General features: G+C 42.4%; 1 protein-coding gene across 5 annotated transcripts in view; it reads right to left on the bottom strand.

Moving 5' to 3' along the window:
- Positions 1-20,055, bottom strand: part of slc7a2 (solute carrier family 7 member 2) — a 110,930-nt gene that overhangs the window by 49,247 nt on the left and 41,628 nt on the right. For 2 of the 5 annotated variants that reach the window (XM_033029392.1, XM_033029400.1), the window contains exons 1-2: positions 11,391-11,526; positions 83-473 (exon numbers count right to left, since the gene is read on the bottom strand). In XM_033029392.1, the coding sequence (XP_032885283.1) occupies positions 83-473; positions 11,391-11,399 (400 nt within the window). In that variant the 5' untranslated portion in view covers positions 11,400-11,526. Of the gene's footprint in view, positions 1-82; positions 474-11,155; positions 11,243-11,390; positions 11,527-20,055 lie in introns of those variants that run through there. The other 3 variants (XM_033029409.1, XM_033029418.1, XM_033029427.1) reach the window with 2 other exon arrangements.

Raw genomic sequence — 20,055 nt, 5'->3', positions numbered from 1 at the left:
ATCCTCCGTTAAAGCAAAATAATTCAAGATTTTGAAATTGATAAAGAAATTACGTTATTTATAATATGTACATGGCACTTACCAATGACATAAGAAAGAATTAAATTCCAGCCTGTGATGAATGCACAGAGTTCACCAACAGTCACGTAACTGTACAGATATGCAGAACCAGTCTTTGGAACACGAGCTCCAAACTCTGCATAACACAGACCTGCCATCACTGAAGCCAAGGCTGCAATTAGGAAGGAGATGATAATGCTGGGCCCAGAATCCCATTTTGCAACCTCACCAGCAAGAACATAAACCCCAGCGCCGAGAGTGCTGCCAACTCCCAGCGCTATCAAGTCTATGGTGGTCAAACAGCGGCATAGCTTGGAATCTTCAAGGCCACTCTGGGATATAATTTTTCTACGAATCAAACATCGAGTGAAAGACAGCATAGGGCCACAATGTATCATCTTTGATGAGGATAGCTGAAACAAAGAGAAATATTTTTTAGAACTTATAGAAAGGCAAACAATTTTAAATCTTCAGTTCCTTATTTTGTGAAATATGCTTTTATCACTTAAACATAGAAGTAATTATTGTCCAAGAACTTTCTTCAAATTTTATGAATTGCTAGAACACTATATTTGCGATGACAAAATCTTTGTTATAGCTAAACACAACCTTATCTCAACAACTTAGTTAAACATACATTTGACAAGGCCACTGTTAGCAAAATTGCATCAGTTCTCCTCATCTACGTGGGAGATATGCTTAAACAATTTGTGCCAGGATTTACATGGTATTGGTATTGCACATTCATTCATATGAATGGACAGGAATCTCTGGAAAATACCAAGGTTGATTCACATTTGTTTTAATGTTTTCTTACATTATTTAAATGTTCTAATTGTATTTTAATGTAATGTAATAATATTTGAAGACTTTACACTGTTTTAATTTTTTTATTAAGTTGCTCAATGTTACTGTATGTCAGAAATATGTGTTATTTTTGTACAGCTTTGACATAGGGCAGGTTTTAGCACCATGACAACATTTCTTCAATATATGCATGGGGTTTGTTTTTGACTGTTGAGATTTATCTTTCATTTCAATTGAGTGAGATATATTGTGGAAGATATTGTTGCTGTGCAGCACCTGACCATGATGGATAGAGTCACCTCTATCCAGCATCTTGCCTTTGGGGGATCGGCACTAGATATGAATGAACTTTATATACTGATCATCAGCCAGCACGGACTGCTCCCCATTTGCGGCAATTCCTAAACCATTAAAAAAATCAATCCCTTTTCACGTTAATAATATTATCCAAGAAATCTTATACCAGGAAATCTTTTCCAATGTATAGTGTGTTATTCTACTGCAAAGATCTATTCCATGCAATCTGACCTGCTTCTTTTAAATATTCAAGTCTAATGCATAATCAAGGTTTGTACCAGTTATTATAAATTCCCAAGCACACTTTCTGGCACTGCTGACCCCCTAAAATAGAATTACAAATTAATTACATATATTGCATATAATTATGTTCAAGAGCCATTGTTGTTGATGAATCCACAAGTACTGACACAAGAGATAGAAGAGCATAGGAAATAGAAAATTAACAGATTAACGAAAATTATATTTTGCTCAAGAACAAATTAACTGGTAACGTAAAAGCAATGATGATTAAATAGGAAAGGGTAAAACTGAAACAAGAGGAAAGGGCAACTTTAACAACATACGTAATGAAGTTGCAGATGACAAAAAGGAAACATATAAGGAGGATAAAATAAAAGCGAAAGAAGGACATTTAGGAAAGCAAATGAGCACACAATCAAATTAACCAGAAAAAAAAAAAAATCAAGAAAAACAAATCAGTCATTTTATTCGGGAAAAAAAAACGAAGAGGAAATACAGTTTGAAGATTTATGCATCAAACTAGTTTTATTTATGTTTACATACTTTCTCTTCACCCAGTCAGCCGTCATATATAACACATAATAGATGTATTCAAGAGAGTGTTAAATATAGCTCTTAGGGCTAACGGAATCATGTGATATGGGGAGAAAGCAGGAACGGAGTACTTATTTTGGATGGTCAGATTGGCTCGGGGCTGAATGGCCTACTCCTGCACCAATTTCCTATGTTTATATAATCTTCCGACATTTTCGCCACCTCCAACAGGATCCCACCACTAGCCTTGTCATCTCCACCCCTTTTCTGCTTTCCCCAGAGACCGTTCTCTCCACAACTCCCTGGTTAACATCCCTTCCCCAGGTACCTTCCCTGCAACTGCAGGAGATGCTTCTCCTGCCCCTATACCTCCTCCCTTGACTCTGTCCAGGGATCCTGGCAATCCTTTCAGGTTCGGCAGAGGTTCACTTGCACCATCTCCTACCTCATCTTCTGTATCCGTTGTTCAAGACGTGGACTCTTATACATCGGCGAGACCAAATGTAGACTGGTAGATCATTAGGCTGAGTACCATCGCTCAGTCCGCCGGAATGAATGCAATCGCTAGATTAATCCAATTGATCTAAACAGTCTGTGTTTGTTTTGTACATCTGACATATACCACATTAAACATTTTAGGTCTGGGACAGTTTCAAGGCAATGTGAGCTATGTTTACTTCATTTGTGGCACGTGTGTGTTAATAATAAGGGAATGCCTCATTTGATGTGGGAAGGCAGTGGCACTACAATTCCTGTCTGACGTAAAATTACTTCACAATTCACAAAAAAATGGGGTTGATCAATATTAACAGGCTATTCATTAACTTGGAGAAATCAATGCTGCCTCAAGCACCGTCATAAAACCTTTGCAGGAGTTACGAAAAAGGGAATGAGGCAAGAATCCCAAAGAATCTTTCCTTTCTCTAACTAACCCAGCAATGTACGCAAAGTCAATGATAATGCCTTTTGTCAATCTTTAATTGACTATAATCTAGAGGCCCCATAGCAGAAGCGTCCACACCGCGGGGCTGGAAACTGGAAGTATCCTGAGCTAATTCTGCTACCACCATCGTCTATTGCGACAAGTGATGGCTTCCACTGATACTCGCCGGAAGCGTGCGTCCTTTTCAGGACGGACGATGACAGCTAGGTTAACATTTGTAACAAGATTGTTAAGAAAAGAAGACTATAATCTAGAGACTAAAACCTAGACCCTGATGGCTCACAAAGTGTACCCATGAACAGATGAACCACATAAACCAAATACTTGCAAGTGGCTGAGCTGCATGTACCAACCACTTATCAGATATTCTTGCAAAGACACCATAATGCACAAGTCTATTTAAATGTCCAGTGCCCTCCATAATGTTCAGGACAAAGACCCATCATTTATTTATTTGCCTCTGTACTCCACAATTTGAGATTTGTAATAGAATAAAAAATCACTTGTGGTTGAAGTGCACATTGTCAGATTTTAATAAAGGCCATTTTTATACATTTTGGTTTCACCATGTAGAAATTACAGCTGTGTTTATGCATAGTCCCCCCATTTCAGGGCACCATCATGTTTGGGACACGTGGCTTCACAGGTGTTTGTAATTGCTCAGGTGTGTTTAATTGCCTCCTTAATGCAGGTATAAGAGAGCTCTCAGCACTGAGTCTTTCCATCACCTTTGGAAACTGTTATTGCTGTTTATCAACATGAGGACCAAAGTTGTGCCAATGAAAGTCAAAGAAGCCATTATGAGACTAAGAAACAAGAATAAAACTGTTAGAGACATCAGCTAAACCATAGCCTTACAAAATCAACTGTTTGGCACATCATTAAGAAGAGTGATTGACTTGGCCACTCAAGAATTGACCATTTTTTAGCTTTGAAAAACTCCTTTGTTGCTTTAGCAGTACGTTTGGGATCATTGTCGCTGTAGAATGAACCGCAGGCCAATGACTTTTGACGCATTTGTTTGAAATGGAGCAGATAGGATGTGTCTATACATTTCAGAATTCATTATGCTGCTAACATCTGCAGTTGTATCATCAATTAAGATAAATGAGCCAGTACCTTCAGCAGCCATACATGCCCAGGCCATAACGCCCCCGCCACGTTTCACAGATGAGGTGGGATGCTTTGGATCTTGGGCAGTTCCTTCTCTCCTCCATACTTTGCTCTTACCATCATTCTGATATGTTAATCTTCATCTTACCTGTCCACGACCTTTTCCCAGAACCGTGGTTGTTCTTTTAAGTACTTCTTGGCAAACTATAACCTGGCCATCCTATTTTTGCAGCTAACCAGTGGTTTGCATCTTGCAGTGTAGCCTCTGTATTTCTGTTCATGAAGTTTCTGCAGACAGTGGTCATTGACAAATCCACACCTGACTTCTGAAGAGTGTTTCTGATCTGTCGGACAGGTGTTTGTTTTTTTTTTTTAATTATAGAGAGAATTCTTCTGTCATCAGCTATATAGGTCTTCCTTGGCCAGCCAATTCCTTTGCAATTAGTAAGCTCACCAGTGCTCTCTTTCTTCTTAATGATGTTCCAAACAGTTGATTTTGTAAGGCTAAGGTTTAGCTGGTTTCTAACAGTTTTATTCTTGTTTCTCAGTCTCATAATGGCTTCTTTGACTTTCATTGGCACAACTTTGGTCCTTATGTTGATAAACAGCAATAAAGGTTTCCAAAGGCGATGGAAAGACTACATGCTGAGAGCTCTCTTATACCTGCATTATGGAGGCAATTAAACACACCTGAGCAATTACAAACGCCTGTGAAGCCATGTGTCCCAAACATGATGGTGCCCTGAAATGGGGGGGGGGAGAAGGTGGGGGGGGGGGGGGGAGAGAAGGAGAAGGGGAGGGGGAGAAGGGGGGGGGGGGGGGAGGAGGAGAAGGGCGGGAAGGGGTGGGGGGTAAGACTATGTATAAACACAGCTGTAATTTCTACATGGTGAAACCAAAATTAAAGTCTGATTTTATCTAAAGTGAAATGGGTTAACAACCATTTCTGGGTCAAGTGTCAACCTGAAAATTTGATAGAGCACTTCCTTAAGTAATTCACCTTTGCAAATCTGATGGATATGCACAACATAATATCTTCTCTTGGGAGCACACCATGAGAAATCAAACAAAATTGCATCAGGACTGTTATATAAAGTTTGTCAATCCCACTTCTTGCTGCTACTGTCCTGCAAAAGGTACAGAAACCTGAAGTCCCAAACCACCAGTCTGAAGAAGGGTGTCAACCCGAAACGTCACCCATTCCTTCTCTCCAGAGATGCTGTCTGTCCCGCCGAGCTACTCCAGCATTTTTGGTCTAGGGTAGGTTCAGGAACAGCTACTTTTGTACAACCATCAAGCTCATCACCCAACCCGCACGACCCTAATCTTACCTTGGCAAAGGAACGTGGAAAAATGACCTTGCCTCATTTTATAACTGTGTTTTGCACTAACGCCTGTTTTTGCAGTCTTTTTATGTTCACTGTCTTGTATAATTTATATATGTATGCATAAATCGTGTCTTGTCTGAGAGCATGTGCCTATAATGTTGTAGCTAGCAAGCTTTTCATTATACCTGTAGTTCATTGTAATACAAATTGCAATAAACTTGACTTGCATCTAGATTTTAATAAAGCACTGATTGTGAGCCTGCAATGTAAGTTTGTATTCAATGTTAATCTCCCCTCCAACCACTGGTCTCCCCTCTAGTCGCTGAAGGCTCTAGCCACAAGACTGTGACCTAATCCCACCATCCTAATTTCCAATGTTTTACAGGGTGTTGATGATTGAGTCCTACGTTTGTTTATGAATAGATACATTATCTGCAAAATAGTCACCATTTCATCAATGATGTCATGAGAACACTGCTAAGGAAACCTAGATGGTGTAGTGCTAGTAACATGTTTGTGGCTGCAGGAGTCAGTACTTTAGAAGCTATCCTAAGAAATCATATGTATAAATTCATCTGCAGGATAAATGACTCTAAAAATGTAATGATTGTGGCCTTGTCAAACATAAGGGTTAGCACTACACGCTACGAATCCCAGTTGTGGAGACACTGGTATCGTTGTCTCGTTGTAGGACATTGATAATAATAATAATAATACATTTTATTTATGGGCGCCTTTCAAGAGTCTCAAGGACACCTTACAAAAATTGAGCATGTAGAGGAAAAACATGTAAGGGGAATGAAATAAATAGTAGAGACATGACTAGTACACAAAGTAAAGACAGAATTCAATACAAAACACAGTATGAGGCAATTAATGCACAGATGAAAAGGGACGGGGACGTGGGGCTAAGGATAGGCAGAGGTGAAGAGATGAGTCTTGAGGCGGGACTGGAAGATGGTGAGGGACACGGAATTGCGGATCAGTTGGGGGAGGGAGTTCCAGAGCCTGGGAGCTGCCCTGGAGAAGGCTCTGTCCCCAAAACTGTGGAGGTTGGACTTGTGGATGGAGAGGAGACCGGCTGATGTGGATCTGAGGGACCGTGAGGGTTGGTAGGGGGAGAGGAGGTTAGTGAGATATGGGGGGGCCAGATGGTGGAGGGCTTTGTAGGTGAGGACCAGGATTTTGTAGGTGATCCGGTGGGAGATGGGAAGCCAGTGAAGTTTTTTGAGGACTGGAGTGATGTGATGCCAGGATTTGGTGTGGGTGATGAGTCGGGCGGCTGCGTTCTGGACCAGTTGGAGTCGGTTGATGTAGGTGGAGCTGATGCCAAGGAGAAGTGAGTTGCAATAGTCCAGTCGGGAGGAGATGAAGGCATGGATGAGTCTTTCAGCAGCAGGCGGTGTGAGAGAGGGTCTGAGTTTGGCGATGTTGCGGAGATGAAAGAAGGAGGTTTTAATGACATGGCGGATGTGAGGCTCAAGGGAGAGGGTGGAATCAAAGATCACGCCAAGGTTGCGGGCCTGGGGAGATGGGGAGACAGTGATGCCGTCGATGGTGAGAGTGGGGTTATTGATTTTGCTGAGTGTGACTTTGGAGCCTATGAGGAGGAATTCTGTCTTATCGCTGTTGAGTTTGAGGAAATTATGTTGCATCCAGGTTTTTATAGCTGACAAACAGGAGTTGATATGGGAGAGGGGGGGGGTTGTGGGGGGATTTGGTGCCAAGGTAAATCTGGGTGTCATCAGCGTAACAATGGAAGTCCAGATTGAAGTGGCGGAGTATCTGACCAAGGGGGAGGATGTAGATGATGAAGAGGAGGGGGCCGAGTACGGAGCCTTGGGGAACGCCTTGAGTGACTGCGGCTGTAGCAGAGGTGTGGTTGTGGAGAGAGATGGAAGTGGGATCTGTTGGAAAGGTAGGAACGGAGCCAGCTGAGTGCAGAGCCTTCAATGCCGAGGTCTTTGAGTCTGGTGAGCAGGATGTTATGGTTCACTGTATCGAAGGCTGCACTCAGGTCGAGGAGGATGAGGATGTTGAGGGAACCAGTGTCAGCAGAGGTGAGGAGGTCGTTGAGGACTTTGAGGAGAGCAGTTTCTGTGCTATGGAGGGGGCGAAAGCCAGATTGGAGGGGTTCAAGTAGGTTATACGCAAGGAGGTGGGAATGAAGTTGCGACGCAACGATACGCTCCAGGGTTTTTGAAAGAAAGGGGAGGTTTGAGATTGGGCGGTAGTTAATGAGAGAGGAGGGATCAAGACCAGGTTTCTTTAAGATTGGTGTAACGGCAGCAGTTTTGAAAGCGGAGGGGACAATTCCTTGGGACAATGAGGAGTTGAAGAGATTAGTGAGGTAGGGGCAGAGAACAGGGAGGCAGGACTTCAACAGGGGAGTGGGGAGAGGGTCGAGGGAGCAGGTAGTGGGTTTCGAAGAGCTGATGAGTTTGGAGATTTCAATAACGGGTGACCAGGTCAAACTGGGAGAGGAAGCAGTGTGGAGGAGGGGTAAGGAGGTCAGTGGAGATGTTGAAATGAGGGGCCTTGGTAGGTGGTGGAGTAGATGCTGGGGAGTCGGGTACAGGGGATAAAGATTGATAGATGGTGCTGATTTTATCAGCGAAAAAGTGGAGGAATGAGTTGCAGAGATCCGGAGTAGAGGTAGGGAGAGTGTTGGCTCGAGGCTTGAGGAGGTTGCCCACTGTGGAGAAGAGGGTTCTGTGGTTTAGGCAGGGATCGGTGAATATGGAGGAGAGGTAGGCAGATTTTGCAGCAATGAGGGCATCTTTGTAGTCAGTGAGGTGGAGTTTGTAAGCTTCAAGGTGGACTGTGAGAGATTATTTCTTTATAAGTCGTTCGAGTTGGCGACCAGTCTGTTTCAGTTTACGAAGTGCAGGTGTGTACCAGGGTGAGGATGTGTTGAAAGTTACGGTTCTTGTTTTGAGAGGGGCCAGAGTGTTGAGGGAGGTAGACAAGGTGGAGTTGAGATGGTTTGTGAGATCATCAGGTGAGATGGGAGTTGAGTCCAGGGGGAGAGTGGTGGAGAGCAGGTCAGAGTGATTGTGGGAATCAATGGATTTTAGATTACGGAAGGTGATTTCTCGGAGGAAGCGGGGGCGAGGTGTCGGAGAAGGGATGGTGAACCGTATAAGCTTATGATCAGAGAGGAGGAAGAGGCAAGGATGGAGGTCGAGTACCGGTTGATTTGTGGAGCAGACCAGGGCAAGGATGTGACCTTTGTCATGGGTGGGAAAGGTGACATGCTGAGTGAGAGAGAAGTTGTCCAATAAAAAGGCGAATTCAGATGCAAGCTTGCAGGTGGGGGAGTCCATGTGAATATTTAAGTCACCAAGTAGCAGCAGACGTGAGGAGAGGGATGAGGTAAGTGTGAGGAGTTCAGTGAAGTCAGATAGGAAGGAGGGGTTTGGTTTAGGTGGCCGGTAAATGAGGATGACTGTCATGGAGGAAAGGGATTTGATCATTCTTTTTATTCTGGATTTTAATTAATGTATTGTGTTTTTTTTAATACATATAATTTATGATGCTTTTATAAGTGATATGCTAAGATTTTATATGTATTTTATGATGTTTTTAATATGCAATGTATTTTAATGTAATGTTGTCCCTTGTCTGGACCTTGAGTCCGAAATAAAGTTTATTATTATTATTATTATAATATGCGAATGATTAGAAATTAGCTTGGTCATATCCAAGATATGATCACAGAAAAATGACCTGTGTATTTTGAAAAGATACATTGTACTTAGCTTACCAGAATATGATACCCCCAAGTCATTTTGTTTTTAAAGGCCAGAATGATTAAAGGAAAAGAATGTCTTTTGATTCTGATTTTTACTGGAATCTCTTAATTTTCTTTGGGAATGCCCCAACTCTAAATGGCCACATGGCATTGGACAGACTTTCCTATTCGCTCAAGATGCAGTAGACATTCAAGGAATGTGATAAGCAGAGTTAGCGGACATGTTCACAATGCTCATAATCCCAGCTGAGATTTGATTGGGGTGAATCATATTCGCAAATAATGTGTCTATTCAACCCACTTGTGGAAACCACTTCTAAAAGAAAGCACACCTCCAACAGAAGCCTTATTTTAACCCTTCAGATGCAATTGCTTCATCCATGAATCAAAGTATTCAAAATGTAATTAAATCTAATGGGGTTTCTTCCCGATTCTTTATTTCCCTCAGCGACTGCTGCAATAAATGTGTCTTTCTTTGCTACTTTGACTTCATATTGTATAGCAGAATGCGTTTGCTTCACTGTATTAAACACATTCCTATTTGACTCCAACTGAGGCAGGAAGCTCCAATAATACAAGTGACTTATGTTGTTGCTCACTGCTTTAGTATTTTGATAGAGTATGAAAAGTAGTGGTTGATCCCTTAGCAAATGGTTCCGTACACAACCCTTTTATTTCCCTCAGTGACTGCTGCAATAAGGCTGGCTTTCTTTGATACATTGACCATGCCATTTTCTGCTATACTGTACCATCACCTCATCACTCCAACCCTAACCATTCCAACACCAGCCTCCCCACAAAGAAATAAACATCAAGCCCATTCCTAATTGCAAGATTACATGCCGAGGGATGCACTGAAGCTTGGTGCAGTCAAAACAAAGGCATAATGGAGGAAGACCACAGTCTAGGGTCCTTCAGCTGCAGGAAATTGGGGGCTGAAACCAGTAGGGACACCCCTCAAAACAAATGAAGGCACATCACACTAACGGAGTGCTAACACTACCTGGCGTAACACTCGCAATATTGAATGTGCAGCACACCAAGAGTATATTAAGAGTTTTGCACAGTTTTTTAATGTTGATTACAAATTGGCACAGAACAGTTTCCAAAATATACATTTTATTGACCTTTCTTTCCTCCCATCATTTCCAATTCAATATCGAAGCAGAGTCTTATTTCTTTACATACTATTTATACCATATAACCATATAACAATTACAGCACGGAAACAGGCCATCTCGACCCTTCTAGTCCGTGCCGAACACATAATCTCCCCTAGTCCCATATACCTGCGCTCAGACCATAACCCTCCATTCCTTTCCCATCCATATAACTATTCAATTTATTTTTAAATGATAAAAACGAACCTGCCTCCACCACCTTCACTGGAAGCTCATTCCACACAGCTACCACTCTCTGAGTAAAGAAGTTCCCCCTCATGTTACCCCTAAACTTCAGTCCCTTAATTCTCAAGTCATGTCCCCTTGTTTGAATCTTCCCTACTCTCAGTGGGAAAAGTTTCTCCACGTCAACTCTGTCTATCCCTCTCATCATTTAAAAAACCTCTATCAAGTCCCCCCTTAACCTTCTGCGCTCCAAAAAAATATACAGCTCAAGTATCCTGTTTTAGGCTTGCTTGGGGGATTAAATATCCACAACAGCTGCTTGCAACGGCTAGCCCACTCCGTTTCACTTCAGACATGTACAAATTCTCTGACAGGAATACACATAGATTTGGGGACACCTCATATCAACAAAAACACAACATTTAGATCAGATACGATCACTATGCAGGATTTCACGATCTTGAGGTCCCAGCTTCAGAAACAGTAAACAAAAAAAAATGAGAATCACATCATGGCAATATTTAATTTCCAATTTTAATTAAGCATAACCATACAATGACTCTGATTAAACACATACTTTAAATGTATTGGATGTCTGAATGATTTATGGAGATTCTTATGAAGCAGGATTTTTACAGGTTTATTCGGACTCAGTTATTATCTATTTAACAGAAAATAAATAATTGATCACAAGGAAAGCATAAAGACAAACTATCCAAACATTACATACCAATTAAATGAGTTGATCTGCACAGTATGGATTAGTTGCGACCAGGGCTTTCAAGAATAGATATCAAAAACACTCTTCTCCTTCTACAGCATAAAGTTGTAGGACAACTTGTTCTATTTGATCTTATTTGATTGTGCACGCTGGGTTGATTGCATACATCCAATTAGCATCACACAATTCTAACACAGAATATAGCTCAGCTGAAAAAAAGTATAGGCAAGTACACAATACTTACAGCAATCATTTGGGCTGAGTGAGAACCTCAAGAACCTTCAACATTTTTAGCTGACTCATACAAACACTGTTTATTTTTATCCATTCCAGCCGATTGGCTGGAACAGGTTTGCAGCATGCCCTCAAAGGATTTACAAATAAATACAAACGTAGATCACAAATACAATAAATGATTGGCTTTATATATATTTCAGTGGCCACATACATATAGGGAGGCGAATTGAAGTGATGCAGGTGGACAGAGGAATCTATAATTTTGTCTTCAATGAGGAGGCGAAATTTAAGGAAACAATGAACAATTTTTGCTTGAGTGTTTTGGGTTGGGTAGAAACAACTGCAATTAATTTCATCTTTGCATAAATACTTGGTTAATAAAAGGATATTAGTATTTTAGAGATATTTGGAAATATCAGAAAAGATTGAGATTATCATGCAAATGATTTGAAAGAGATTTTAAAAGACTTGATCCTTTAACATTTTATTATTATTTATTTATTATTATTATGATTGAACTTACACTTTTATTTCCAGTGTGCTCTCAAATCTTCCATTTAAAAATGAGAAAATGCTATTTTCAGATGCAAGGGAGTATGAAAAAGTAGAGAAGAAAAAAATAAATAAATGTGAAGGAACAAGCAGAGATAGCAATGAAGCAGAAAATAACTGTTGTGGTTTAAAATCCATATGCCTTGACACTGGATTAGGCTGCATTTGTTTTTAGGTTCTAATCATGCAAAATTCAATTATCCCCAAGTAGATTGTGCTGTCCATGCAGTTGACCAGGACTCTTCCATGCAAGATCCAAGTTAGTTGTGTGCTGATACAAGGAAATGCCTAAATATATTGTTATTGTTATGGCCTTGGCCACACTCTCTGACAGAATGGTGCCTTATGGCAAGAAGCAAAAATGTACCCATTAGCACAGTCTTCTCCCAGAAAGCCTTCAAGGACACAACCTTCCAACCAGATCTAAATGACAAACAAAAGGCCAGAATATGCTCAATCCCAGCGGCCACCTGTATGCGAACCGCCTAGTCATCCTGCAGCCACACTTACAGCAGATAGGACTACAGCATTCTGTAGATGTTTCACAAACTGGAGTCAGTCTTAAGAGGTGACAGTGGAAACGAAAAACCTGCCGCTGAATGACCCGATGGTATCAAAGGCATCTTTCATCGCCACAATAAAATAAATTGTTTAGAACACAATTTTTAATTAATTAAACAATAAATGTATTGAAATAAAAACAAACACAAATCTCATCTTTAAGGAAGTTTGGTGAAGCTGTGGAAGGTGGTTAAGATAACAGCACAAGGTTAAGATAGTTGTACAGCACAATGTGGAAGCTGCAGTATGACAAAAGTTAGGATAGCTGTACAGCACAACAGCCTTTAGGCATTGTGTCTGAAGAAGGATTTCGGCCTGAAACGTTACCCATTTCCTTCGCTCCATAGATGCTTCTGCACCCGCTGAGTTTCTCCAGCATTTTTGTGTAGCCTTTAGGCATTCATTGACACACATCAATGTTCCTGATAGGTATTAATTGACGTACCCCAATGTTTTGGGATGGGAATTCCTTGACGGACACTACAAGGTTCTTGATATTGAAAATTAAATAAAGGATTAAATAGCATGTAGGTTTACTTGTATTAGTGTTATTCCATTTGTACATTAATGTTTTGAGAACGTATTGTTATTGATAAGAAATCAGAAAGCGTGCACAATTTCAAGGGTCAAAATCTGTATAAAACGTTGACCGTTCTGATTGGAATTTCAGAGTAGTACAGTAACTGGGATTGTACTGCTCTACTTGTGCACAAGTAAATAAAGTGTCTGGAAAATGAATGCAAGTTGTCAGAATCCAGTTGATCGGCGACGACAAAGCCATTCAAATGAACAGCAGCCAGAACAAGCATAAACTGAAAGACCAGATATGAAATGTATCCAGCTCTAAGCCCATGTATTTGATCTCCAGCATGTTTACAACTTCCTCAAACCATGATCCAACCCAATGAATTTACAGGCTAAGGTTTTCCTCAGAGATATTCTGCAGCAAGACTTCCAGCCTCACAGTTGAACGTCGATTGCTTTCTCCATGGAGGGCAAGATTAGGTTAACCTTTAGAAAGACCCTGAGGCAAGGATTTTAATCAGCCACAACAGATCTCTTCCATGCCTCCCAAAGTGCTGCTCCTCAGTGCATCCATCAGAGGAGTCACCTGGCACCGTTCATGCAGAAATAATTTAATGTACTCAGATTTCAGAGAGAAAGAGGTTGCATCTCAGGCATCAGGCTGCGATGTTGTACACGTCTCCTACCGATCCTTCCCTCAAGAAGACTGCAGTGTAAACATTTTGAACTTCCAGCAATGCCTACATGGATGGATTCTAAGGGCAGAGGCCAGAATCTGCTTTCCAAGCTCCTCAATTAGTGCACTCTCAAAATCAAATTCAACAGCCAAGTGCAGATACAGATACCAAGGTAGCAGTGAAAGATTCCTTTGATCTCCCCATTGAGCATGGAAATAAGCTCTTTGGCCCACCTTGTCTATGCCGATAAGGGTGATATAGTGGGCTAGTCCTATTTGCTTGCATTTGGCCCAGAGCCTAATTCCTTCCTACACACACACAGGGTTCGATGCTGGGACCATTACCATTTGTCACCTATATCAATGATTTGGATGAAAACATACAAGGCAAGATTAGCAAGCTTACAGATGATACAAAAGTGGGTGGTTTTGCAGAGTGTAGATGGTTGTGCAAACTTGCAGCAGGATTTTGATCGATTAGCCAGGTGGGCTGCGGAATGGTTGATGGAATTTAATACAGAAAAATGTGAGATGTTGCATTTTGAGAAGTCTAACATGGGCAGGACCCACACATTGAATGGTAGGGTTCTGGGTAGTTTTGTGGAGCAGAGGATCTAGGAGCGCAGGTGCATGGTTCTTTGAACGTCGAGTCGCAGGTAGATAGGGTGGTCAAAAAGGCTTTTGGTACGTTTGCCTTCATCAGTCAGAGTATGGAGTAGAGGAGTTGGGAGATCATGTTGCAGTTGTATAAGATGTTGGTGAGGCCACATTTAGAGTATTGTGTTCAGTTCTGGGCACCACATTATAGGAAAGATGTTGTCAAGCTGTAAAGGGTACAGAGAAGATTTACAAGGATGTTGCCAGGACTAGAGAGTTGGAGTTATAAGGAGAGGTTGAGTAGGCTGAGACTTTATTCCTTAGAGCTCAGGAGGATGAGGGGTGATCTTATAGAAGTGTATAAAATCATGAGAGGAATAGATCGTATAGATGCACAGAGTATCTTGCCCAGAGTAGGTGAATCGAGGACCAGGGGACATAGGTTTAAGGTGAAGAGGGAAATATTTAATAGGAATGAGAGGTAATGTTTTCACACAAAGGGTGGTGGGTGTATGGAACAAGCTGCCAGAAACGTTGCCCCCCCGAGGACCCTCTTAAATCTCTCGTCTTAAGCCTAGGTCTCTAGTTTTACAGTCTCTACCAAGGAAAATAAGCATTAATTTCATCCATACCCCTCCTGAACTTGTACTGGTTGCAGTTTCAGGTACAACAGGAGCAGCATTACCATATGAAGTTAGTGGTGGACAAATGCAGTTTTCCATTAGTCTCACTGAAGTCTGAGCAGTACCACCCGATTAAGATGCTGCACTGTGGGCAACACAGTGGTGCAGTAGTAGAGTTGCTGCCTTAGCGCGCCAGGGACTTGGGTTCGATCCTGACTACGGGTGCAGTATGTACGTTCTCCCTGTGACCCCGTGGGATTTCTCCGGGTGCTCTGGTTTCCTCCCACATTACAAACACATTAAAGTTTGTTGGCTTCTGTAAAAATTGTAGGATAGAACTGGTGTGAACAGGAGATCGTTAGTCAGCGCAGACTGCGGGCTGAAAGGCCCAAAGCGATTGGGGTCACTGGAAAATGCAAATATTTAGCACCATCTCAAAATGTCTATTAGAAAGGGTCAGTTTAACATTACAGTTGGCAGCAGAATGACTTATGATGTCATTTAATCAGTGCCAATACACTCAAAATGCAACTATCCCATTATACAAAAGATAATTACATTTAAGTGCAAGTCACTTATTTCCAACCCTGAAAATAATAGGAATGATTTTACAATGTGCCAGTACAGAGCTTTGCTCACTAGAATTTCATGCGCACTCTGATGCATTGTTCCCATAACTTTCCAAACTCCATAGGAAATGGTGAGGAGAGCAAGCCTAAATTTGAAATTCAGATGATGCTCCAGATGAATGAGGTTTTGTGACAGAGGTTGAGACATCAATTGCCACAGCGCCACTTGAAGGGAAATACATATTAGCATGCCAATCTTTCAATAACAAAGTTGTTGTACATTTTTTAATCAGGTTTGGCCAGGCTGTGGAATGCAAATTGCATTTTTTTTAAATCAGGGGGGAAAACAATGTTTTGAACTTGGTGTAAATGGTTTGTCTAATGTCTTCATCATTAACTGCATGGTCTAATCCTGATGCCTTTATATAGTTATTGTTGGTTTTATTGAGCTGATTATACATTTTGACCTTCCATGAATGAAGTTCTTTTTTAATTTATTTTTCTTAGGGACTCAATGTATCACTGGTCGGGACAACATTTGATTTACATACTTCATTATATTTGATAAGATTGTGGTTGAAATGCAATTGTAATTCCAAATACTTTTCACCAGAAAGGCTGTCCTACCGTCTGAAACCCCACCTGTCACCAAGTATTTATATTTATTTCTGCCGATAAATCTAACACCAAAGAGTATTATAATAATCACCGGTTTGGTCTCTCATCTTCCCATATCCCTTCAGCTTATTGAAATTCAACTTCACACATAGACACAACCTAGTTTCTGTTGGCCTACTTTATGTCACCAATTTAAAATCCCCAACTACACACACACTTTCTTTTATATGTAAAAAGGATAATGCTTAAGAGGACCAGCAGCATGCAATATTGAACACTGAAAGGTCACAGTAAATATAATCGCAGAGTGGAGATGAATATACATACCTCCAAGCCCATAGTTCAGGCAGGCTGCCAAAAATGCTCTGTTCATCTGTTCACTCAATCATGGCCTGCTGCCATGCAGAGAATATGTTTATATCACTGTGAATACTGTTTGTAAACAATCCAAGAAAACTGACCAAAATAAAGAAATGCCAGTGTACTTCAGAAATTGGAAACAAATGAGCATAATTAATCGAATAGCTAATGATATCACTGTGAACATTGTGAAGGAAAACTAATGCAACACTAGACTAAGTGGGACCCATTGGCTCCCAGTCACACAGGAGGCCTGATTCCCCCAACGCAACCCATTCCCCAACGCAATATTCCACCACTCACCCATTCCCCCAACGCAACCCGTTTCCCCAACACAATATTCCACCACTCACCCATAGCCCCAAACTGCGCAGGCGCGGCTCATTTCCCCTCATCCCCAGCACTCCCTCCCCTCCTCTTCATGTGTGGGAGGGGGTGGGGGTGGGGGGGGGGAGGAGAGGGGGGCATCACGGGGGAGGAGCCAGCGAGGGGGACCAGAGGGGTAGTGGCTGGAATTGGCGGTGCGATGGGGACTCACAGCGGGCGCTGGTCGTTCTCCTCCGCCGGGATTAGAGTCTCGGCTTTCCGTTTGGCGACGTCGGCGATATCTCCGACTCTGGGCTGGGTCTCCCACTCTGGGCTGGGCTGGGCCTCCCACGCTGGGCTGGGTCGGGTCTCCGACGCTGGGCTGCTGCTTGGGGCGGGGCTGCTGATTGGGGCGGGGCTGCTGATTGTGGCATCCTCCGCCAGCCACCCTCGAGCTCTAGTAAAGACGCGATGGTGCAGGAAGGGGCGCCCCGACCCGGGGAGTGACAGGGGAAGAGACTAATCCGCACGACACTGGAAGGCAGAAGAGATCGATCTGCACACGTGCGATTTTTAAACCTCACTAACTTTTACGTCATTCAACCGATCGTAACAAAACATGGTGCACTCGCAGCATAGGAGAACGGTGAGTGAACTGGCGAAAAATCGTAGCACTATCGCGAACCGTTTTTGGGCAAATTGACGTATAGATAAACATGGGACTGATACCACCGGGTGCGCCGCACGATGGCTGCCTCGTCAACGGTCTGTCTTCGTCTTTTTCCTTCTTCGTGTTTTTAGTTTGTCGTAAAATGTATGTTTTAGTTTATCGTTAGTTTTGTATTATGTGGGGGTGGGAGAAACTTTTCTTATCTCTTCCCTCGACGGAGATGCAACATTTTTCGTGTCGTATCTCCGTCCACACAGCAGCCTAACATCGTGGAGTTGGGGGCCTCTTGTTTAGGACTCTAGAGCTCCAAAACCGAGAAGCCTTTGGACTTTAACATCTCGGAGCAGGTGATCCCTTTGCCAGGGGTCGGCCTTTGGTGCTCCAATCTGCGGGAGCTGCGGTCATTAACATCAAGGAGCTCACAGTCCCTGGTTACTTTGGGAACTCCAAGCCGCAGGAGTTCGACTGCCCCGATGCGGGAGCTTAGACATGGAGCTCGATCGACGGCTGGGGATGATTCGACTCCCCCGACCGCGGGAGGAAGGGAGGAAAGGAGGAAAAAATATAAGACTTTATTGTCTTCCATCTCGGTGGGGAATGTGGTGGATGTGTATGTCAAATTTTTATGTGTCTTGTTCCTTTTTTGGTGTATGGCTGTATGGCAAACCAAATTCCTCGTATGGCTAATTGTCCTCCTTGGCTAATAAATTACGATTATGATTATGATACATAAACCATTCTCACTAGGAGGAAGAGATACTAACATTGTTCAAGCCAGCTAGACGTTGTTGGAGTACACAAAAAGAATCAAGATTCATGTTCAATTTGTACAAATCCCCAAACAAAGTTAAGATACTGATCGCACTTCTTAATTTGGCACCTGGGGAAATTACCCTGAATATGTGTCATATTTTGGTCAATTATATTGACATTCATGCCGAGAGTTTAAAAATACACTGGCTTTGCCAATTTTATAGCACACAACTTTAACCACATAACTCAACACAAGGAGAATTTGCTTCAGCATAATAGTTGGTGCAAGGCAGAAGCAGATGCTTGACTAAGCAAGGAGGAGGAATATAAATAAAGATTCTGACCAACTTGATATGCCCCTTTCTCATGGAATCTATCTATACATAACTAAAACTCTGATCTTGTGCTCTTCCGGTTTGCGCGGTCTTTCGATTTGCGCAAAAACGGTACGTGATAACGCTGCGATTCTTCGTCAGCTCACTCACTGTTCTCCTGCAGTGCGAGTGCACCAAGTTTCGTTCCGATCGGCGGTCTATTGTAAAAGGTAGCGAGGTTTAAAAATCTTAAAACCGCGCATGTACAGATCGATCTCCTCTCCTGCCAGTCAGCGCCGCGTGGATTGGTCTTTTCTCCTGTCACTCGGTGGGACGGTCCGCCCCTTCCTGTGCCATCGCGTCTTTCCTGGAGATGAGGGTGGCCAGCGGAGGTTTCCAACTGGACACGATTTTCAGAGGGACTGGAAGCGGCCCGGCGCAGGAGATGTCGCCAAACTGAAAGCAGAGAATCTGATCCTGGCGGAGCAGAAAGACCAGCGACCAACGCCTGCTGTGAGTCCCCATCGCACCGCCAGCTCCAACCCCTTCCCCTCTGCTCCCCCTCGCAGGCTCCTGCCACCCTCCCCTGTGATACCCCCCTCTCCCCCACAACCCCCATCTTTTCTCTGAGCAAAATTTCTGATTGATGACCCTTCATCAGAATTTAGAAAGAGAGGTTAATTTTAAGCATCAGACAAGGATATGAGAGATGGGAATGTTTTTGATAATGCTGAGGCCTGGAATATTTTTGGCAATAAGATGTAGTTATTTGGTTGATGTTAATGAGGATAGTTAAAGACACTGATAAAGAAATGTAAAAAGCGCTTCACTGCAGGGTGTGGGTATGCCAGTGGAAAAAAAGAAAGCCTGTCAATATTACAGATGGATGCCATACAAGCACGCCTGGCCAGTTCCAACACAGAGAAAGCAAGCTACATACAAGAGTTGAATTCAAACTTAGTCCAGAAGGCGGCAACGACCAGAGGTGGAACACCATGGCTCCAGAGACAGAGGGTTAGAGTGGGAGTGTGATGAAGAATTAAAGTGATAATAGTCCTCAAAGCCAATGTACTGTAACAACCTCATTGCATTCTCGCAGTTCATCTGTTTCCACTGTATGATTGGTGACAAGATCTTCAACATAGATGCTTTTTTCCTGAACCATGATTTCCCCTTTGACATAAATGAGAGCCCTTGACCTTTTTCAGGGCATTTCCTTCACTGCTTTTGCGTTTCCTTGTCTGCGTTGTCATTTCGCTAACTGCCGTTATTAATCTTTCAATTTTATGATTTCAGAATCAGTGTTGCTGTAGCTTCTCAATCCCACAGCAACACTGACCTCAGTCAATGCAAATGATTGCCTTTGTCCCATCAACCTCTCCCCAACTCTCCCTGCCAGTTAACTAATTTTCTCTCCTTCCCAGTTCTGATGAAGAAACGTTAATGTTTCTCTTGCCACAGATGCTGCGGGGCCTGCAAAGTGTTTCTGGCATTTTCTATTTTTATACAAGAGCATGTATATAATTCAGTAATTCCTTCAGCTACGAA

Source organism: Amblyraja radiata, chromosome 1, assembly GCF_010909765.2.
Source record: "Amblyraja radiata isolate CabotCenter1 chromosome 1, sAmbRad1.1.pri, whole genome shotgun sequence".
Taxonomy (NCBI): domain Eukaryota; kingdom Metazoa; phylum Chordata; class Chondrichthyes; order Rajiformes; family Rajidae; genus Amblyraja; species Amblyraja radiata.
The sequence above is the reverse complement of the archived record's forward strand: the minus strand, read 5'-3'. Positions and strand labels throughout refer to the sequence as shown.